This window comes from Mandrillus leucophaeus, unplaced genomic scaffold, assembly GCF_000951045.1.
Source record: "Mandrillus leucophaeus isolate KB7577 unplaced genomic scaffold, Mleu.le_1.0 Scaffold51, whole genome shotgun sequence".
Lineage (NCBI taxonomy): Eukaryota > Metazoa > Chordata > Mammalia > Primates > Cercopithecidae > Mandrillus > Mandrillus leucophaeus.
The window spans coordinates 6,423,256-6,430,395 of record NW_012105475.1 but is presented as its reverse complement, the minus strand read 5'-3'; the positions used below and the strand labels follow the sequence as shown (position 1 = coordinate 6,430,395).

The 7,140-nt window shown below is 43.1% G+C and overlaps 1 protein-coding gene across 1 annotated transcript in view; it reads right to left on the bottom strand.

The window, feature by feature from the left end:
* The window catches only part of GREB1L (growth regulation by estrogen in breast cancer-like), a 177,248-nt gene that overhangs the window by 2,428 nt on the left and 167,680 nt on the right, over positions 1-7,140 (bottom strand). The window contains exons 28-31 of the mRNA XM_011996346.1: positions 5,691-5,918; positions 4,340-4,481; positions 2,851-3,051; positions 322-460 (exon numbers count right to left, since the gene is read on the bottom strand). Coding sequence (XP_011851736.1) covers positions 322-460; positions 2,851-3,051; positions 4,340-4,481; positions 5,691-5,918 — 710 coding nt within the window. The remainder of the gene's footprint in view (positions 1-321; positions 461-2,850; positions 3,052-4,339; positions 4,482-5,690; positions 5,919-7,140) is intronic.

Sequence of the window (7,140 nt, the reverse complement as noted above, 5' to 3'; positions counted from 1 at the left end):
ATGATCTCGGCTCACTGCAAGCTCCGCCTCCCGGGTTCATGCCATTCTCCTGCCTCAGCCTCCCGAGTAGCTGGGACTACAGGCGCCTGCCACCATGCCCGGGTAATTTTTGTATTAGAGATGGGGTTTCACCGTGTTAGCCAGGATGGTCTCAATCTCCTGACCTTATGATCCGCCTTCCTCAGCCTCCCAAAGTGCTGGGATTACAGGTGTGAGCCATTGCACCTGGCCTCAAGTGCTTTTTAAAAATATCTTTATCTTCTGTATTTTGCTCAGTGGGAACCAATGGCAATTACAAGCAAGATACTAAATTTGACTTACCTTTTAGAAATTTAAATTTCTTAAGAAGATCAGCACCTACAAAAGAGTCACAGAGGTACAAAAGGAGTCCACTGAAAAACACCCCTTCACAGTTGACATTGCTGGAGTGGGGTCTGGAGCTGATATAGCATATGGCCACCTGAAATCATCAAGCAGAAATAGCATGGGCATTTCAAGAGCAAGCAGAATATCTGCAGTTCAGCAGAATGAGTCAGTACCTTCCTTTTTATCTATTTCAGGATAAGGTAAAGGAGATGAGTTTTTTCCAATGTTAAATGGCTTGGTTAGTTAAGCTTTGCAGCCTCTTATGTAGCATGCCAAGTGTTAACCTGTTTAAAGCTTCTCTTATTTCTCATAATGAAGGACTATTAGGAGACAAATTAGTAGTAAGAAACAAGCCCTTCCATTTAAGAGTCTTTATAAAATTTAAAAAACTACTTTCCACAAAAAAGCATACTTAGGAAAGATTAAATGTTTGGATTGCCTTATTGGTGAGAATAAAAAATATTTTTGATCAGCTTTCCATTTAGATATACTTAAATTTTCAATTGGATAGAAGCTTAAGACAGTGCATGGGCTGGGTGCAGTGGCTCACGCCTGTAATCCCAGCACTTTGGGAGGCCAAGGTGGATGGATCATCTGAAGCCGGGAGATGGAGAGCAGCCCTGCCAACATGGCAAAATCCCGTCTATAGTAAAAATACAAAAAAAAATTAGCCAGGTGTGGTGGTGTGCACCTGTAATCCCAGCTACTCCAGAGGCTGAGGCAGGAGAATCGCTTGAACCCTGGAGGTGGAGGTTGCAGTAAGCGGAGATTGCACCATTGCACTCCAGCCAGGGTGACAAGAGTGAAACTCCATCTCAAAAAAAAAACAGTACATGAGTTTAAATTTTTGGTTCTATCTGGCTTCTGTGAACAGATGATAACTGCAAAAATTACAGGGAAGTAAGATGGTTGGGAGTTAAAACAGTGGAATGGCTAAATGCATGAGCCAGCGTGCTTGGGTTCAAATACTGGTTCCTCCATTTAGTAGCCATGGAACAATGAGCAGTCTCCTTCATTTCACTATACCTCAGTTTCCTCATCTATAGAGATAACAGTAGTACTTGTTTCATAGGATGCTTTCTGAATTAAATAACTTAGTATTCAGTAAATGTTAGCTGCTGTTAGTAGTAGTATTGAGATTATGGACTCTAGGATAGGGGAATTGGAATATCTGGATCAAACAGGTAACTTACATAAATACTGTAAAAGATGTTATTAGATCTCATGGGTGTGGGTTTTTTTTTTTTTTTTTTTTGAGATGGGGTCTCTGTCACTTAGGCTGTAGTGCAGTGGCACAAATCAGATCACTGCAACCTTGAACTCCTGGGGTCAAGTGATCTTCCCACCTCAGCCTTTTGAGTAGCTGGGACTACAGGCATGCACCATCACACCTGGCTAATTATTTTTATTTTTTGTAGCAACAGGGTGTTACCATGTTGTCTAGGCTGGTCTCGAACTCCTGGCCTTAAGTGATCCTCCTGCCTCAGCCTCCCGAAGTGCTGGGTTATAGCCATGAGCTTCGATGCCTGGCCTTTACATCTGATGGTTTTTAAGGTTCCTTCTGCTTCTAAATTCTATAATTCATTACCCAAGCGACAGTGTAGATTATTGAAACATAAAAATGGGAATGTAAAATGTTTACACTGTGAAATTTTAAAAATTAGTTTCCAAAATTGAATACAGTTGGACTTCAGTGTTAAAAGAGTATGTGTATGGACATGTGTGTTTTTTTCAATACATACAAAGAAAAAGCCCTGGAAGGAAATGTAGTACACCAAAATGTTCTTCTGGCAGGTGACTTTACTTTCTTATTTTAAAACATTTTTTACAAGGAGGATGTAGTACAGTAATAATTTCTAAAGGGACAGCTTAGTAGCAGGAGCCTGGTGGTGCAAGTGGCAGTTTAAAAAAAAAAAAAAAAAAACTAAAACGTGAAAAGTTTTAGAAGTCCAAGGCGTGGGAAGTGGAGAAATGCCACCTCTAAAGGCTTCAGGTGGTACACATTTATTGGTTCAGTAATCACTGAGCTCCTCTTACATATGTCTAAAACAATGACTGAGACATTGTGTGTCTTTGAAGAACTCGCACTTTTATGAAGAAAAACCCACATAATTACAGTATAATCTGATGAATGTTAACAGAAGTGGGAGCAAGCAACTGCTGCCCGAAGCCACTAAGGTAGGCTTCTCAGAGGAGCTGACAGCTGAGTTGTATATTCTCTGGCTCATTTGTGGAGATAAAATAGGCATGGGGAGGGCCAACTGCCATTGCATGTTGTGTGAGCCTTTGCATAAGTGAGTATGCAAAAGGGTAGAAATACAAGTTTTGATCTGTATTACTATCTTATTTTAATAAAAGTTCTGGCAAAGGACCAGACTGGCATCTTGATTTATATTTCATGTCACAGGCTTTTTTGTAAACAGCTAAAATGAGAAAGAAATGGATGGATGTAGGTAAGTACAGTATCCCCCACACCCCTTTTACCTCTGGTCCAATGTTAAGGTAGCAGTCAATGGCCAGCACGGGACTCCTGAAGTTATGGATGGCTTTGGGGAAGAGTTTATATGAGGCGTGCTGAAGGAATTTCTCCAGGAGAAACTGTGCAGGGGCTGCCAGTAGCGTGTGTTCACTGTCGGGAGCGCAGATGTATTGAAGGGGCAAGATGGGTGCTAAGCTCTCTGACACCTGAAATCAGAGCCAAGATGATCATGGGAAACTTGCCTGTCACTGGATTAAACAGGTGAGGAAACACTGAATTGTATCCTAACAGTCCCCAAATAATAGCAGTAGCACAGTGAGGGGTGCTAGGTTCAAATGTATGTCAGTAAAGGGTCCTGAGAATTTTTTTCTCTTGGATTTAATGTAAGTTACACACAGCGAGGGCAGAAGAAAGCAGGCTTCTCTAAAAGTTATCACATTTAACAGGTACATTGTGAGATCAATCGGAAGCCTTTTACAGTGGTGCTCGGTGTGTATGGGTTAAATCCTGTCTCATCCTAACTCCACCCCACAACCCCACCAAAAAAATGGCAAAGAGGTTTCTAAGCTCCACTGGTAGCCCCATGCTATGAATTATTAGATATCAGTAAATTTCTTAGAAAAGAGTATAGTTTTGATCTATATTACTGTCTTTTAAGAAAGTTCTAGCAAAGGACCAGACTGGCATCTTGATTTATATTTCTCTCATGTATTACATAAAGAATGTAAAAGTGTGGCGGGGTGTGGTGGCTGAGGCAGGAGAATCGCTTGAACCCGGGAGGCAGAGGTTGCAGCAAGCTGGGATCACGCCAGTGCAGTCCAGCCTGGGCGACAGAGTGAGACTCTGTCTCAGGAAAAAAAAAAAGGCAAAAATGTTAAGTTTGCCATCTTGAAACTAAAGCTTTGAAGGATGTGTTAAGGCTTAAATCCAAAGAAACTTAGATTTAAGGCCAACATTTAAAGTAATTTTGTTGGATTGTCAAAACAAATGTTTTGGCTCTAGATGAGTCTCCAGTAACAGAAATGAGATTGAAAATTTGACATTAAGAACTCCCTAATGGCCGGATGTGGTGGCTCATGCCTGTAATCCCAGCACTTTGGGAGGCCAAGGTGGGCAGATCACTTGAGGTCAGGAGTTCCAGACCAGCCTGGCCAACATGGTGTAACCCCGTCTCTACTAAAAATACAAAAATTAGCCAGGCATGGTATCACGGACCTCTAATCTCAGCTACTCGGGAGGCTGCGGTATGAGAATTGCTTGATCCCGGGAGGCAGAGGTTGCAGTGAGCCGAGATCACGCCACTGCTCTCCATCCAGCCTAGGGAACAGACTGTCTCCAAAAAAAAAACAGCAACAACAACAACAAAAAAAACTCCCTTGTGTTATTTCACTTTTCCAATAAAACGGAAAGTGCTTAATGCCAACATTTAATAACAAAGATAGTCATTATCATTGTGCTTATTTTCAGCACTTGAATCAAGCTTGCAGTACTTACCATGATCTTTGGTTTAATGATAAAGTCCCTTTGCCCTCCAACCTGAACATGTTTCTTCATGAGACTGAAGTTATTAAAGCGGCAGATGAGCAGGCCACTACTGTTAGTTCTCAGATTAAAGTCAACATCTTCACAGAAATACCTAAATTGTAACCACAACAATAGTTTTCTTCAGCTGGCATATCTCAACCGTGATAACTATACACGGCGAAATAAACATGTGGCAAGATATTAGGAGCCTAAAATAATCAACCGTGCTTTTGTGGAGCTGGCCCTCATAATACTGACCTGGAAAAACTCTGATTTGGGCATTACAGCCTTTAAAAGGGGAAAGTGAGATGATCTTTGTCCCAGCTATGTCACAGGTTTTAGGTATCCCTATGCAAAAACAGGACTGTGTTCCTATTTGATACACTCTGGCAGAACAGGAATGCAGAGGTGCTCCCAGTTTTAAATTTCTGGCTACAAACAGGATGAAGCCTCTGTCCAATTTAAAACAGAAGTGAAAGCAGCAGCTATTCTATAACCGTGAGGTTGGCATAAGAAGGACTTTATGGTTCCTGCTTTCTTGTTTGGCTCTCAGGTTTTGTAGGAACCTGGACATAATTTATTTGGGAGGCAAGGCCATGGCTACCCTGCTCATCCCCATCTGCTGCCTTTTCCCTACAGTAGGATTTCCCTGAAGCCTACTAACATTCAGGAAAAGTGATTTCCTTCTGAGTTTGGATGGTGAAGGAGGGCTTAGTCTTAGATGTTTGCGGGTGCACACACTGACTTGAGCCAATAGTTTCTGAGTTCTTGTTGAATAAGGAGACGGCTAAAGTGTTTAAGCATTTGACGTTGTAACCCCTGTTAAGATCTAGGTCAGGCTGGGCGCGGTGGCTCAAGCCTGTAATCCCAGCACTTTGGGAGGCCGAGATAGGCGGATCATGAGGTCAGGAGATCGAGACCATCCTGGCTAACACGGTGAAACCCCGTCTCTACTAAAAATACAAAAAACTAGCCGGGCGAGGTGGCGGGCGCCTGTAGTCCCAGCTACTCGGGAGGCTGAGGCAGGAGAATGGCGCAAACCCGGGAGGCGGAGCTTGCAGTGAGCTGAGATCCGGCCACTGCACTCCAGCCCGGGCTACAGAGCAAGACTCCGTCAAAAAAAAAAAAAAAAAAAAAGATCTAGGTCAGTTTGGTGTTAAAGGGGCACACTTTGGGGCTTGTGATCCCCCTTTCTCCTTGCCCACATAAAGAGTCAGCTTCTCAACTGAAGACATAGGAATAAAAGCATTACAGAGGCTAGAGCTGGGCAGAAGCCATCAGTAGATGCCAGGATTACCCGTATCCATAAGGCCTGACTTACCTGTTGAAGTCATACTGCACATTCTGAGTCAAGTCTATGTTGAGGAGAATGAAATCATGCACGTGACACCTAGAGAATGGGGCCTTTAGGCTCTGAGAAGTCAGCTTGCTGCTCCATTTCTGTATGCCCAAGATTGCATAGTGGACAATTTTTGGTGTGGCTTCAATGTGCTGTAAGACAGTCTTCAAGGAAACATTCTTACTGGAAACTGCTACTTCCACAGGCTGGCTGTGAAATATAGTTTATATAAGATGTTGATAAATATTATGGAAGACAGGATCATTTGTGAACTGTCTATACACTATTATACACCAGTGATACTCTCAAGGATAAAATTAACTGATTTACTTTGTATTAGCAAATGGAGAAGAATGTCAAGCCCAGTTTTCACACTACCTGTCACTATTAAAGAAACTGCCTTTTGGGGTGGGGCTTATCACTTTTGGGCAGAGAAAAATCCAGCCCCTGTGTCAGAGTGAACAATGAATAAAGAGTTGCCAAAGAAGAGGTAGCTGGAGGTTGGAAGCATAGAGGTATCCTTCCCAGTTCTGGTAATTGTATATAATAAGGAATATTTGAAAATTTCACTGGCTTCAAATCCAAAATAGGATCAAGGACACAAAATCACAATGTTTGAGCTGGGAGGGGCTTAAAGGTCACCTGGCACAGTGTTGCAATGGGAGTGCTATTGAATTTTGGGGGTTTATTGTGTTGGACTTTTCAAAATGTTTGGCATCCTCTGGTCCTCACAGATGCCCCTGACCGGCACCCACTAGCAATGTGAGGGGGCACTACCCCAGGAAGAAAACCACTGATTTTGGCCCAGGCATAATTTTACAGGTGATGGACTTGAGATACGGAGAGGTGAGATGACTTTCCCTTTTCATAGACAGTCAAGAAGCATGACTGGGTGTGGTGGCTCATGCCCGTAATCCCAACATTTTGGGAGGCTGAGGTGGGAGGATTGCTTGAGCCCAAGAGTTCAACACCAGACTGGGCAACATCTCTACAAAAAATTACAAACAAAAAACAGAGTTGGGGCTAAAAACTAGGTCTCCTGATTTGAGATGTCGGCAGTCTTTCTACATCAATCCTAGTGTCTCAACAGACTTTTTTGAGACAGAGTCTTGCACTGTCACCCAGGCTGGAGTGTAGTGGCACAATCTCAGCTCACTGCAACCTCTGTCTCTTGGGTTCAAGTGATTCTTCTGCCTCAGCCTCCCGAGTAGCTGGGACTAAAGGCATGCACCATCACGCTCAGCTAATTTTTGTGTTTTTAGTAGAGACGGGGTTTCGCCATGTTGGCCAGGCTGGTCTAGAACTCCTGGCCTTAAACGATCAGCCCGCCTTGGCCTCTCAAAATGCTGGGATTACAGGCATGAGCCACCGTGCCTGGCCTCGGTAGACTTTAATAGCTAACCAATGTTGTGATCCCAGAATGATCCAGGAA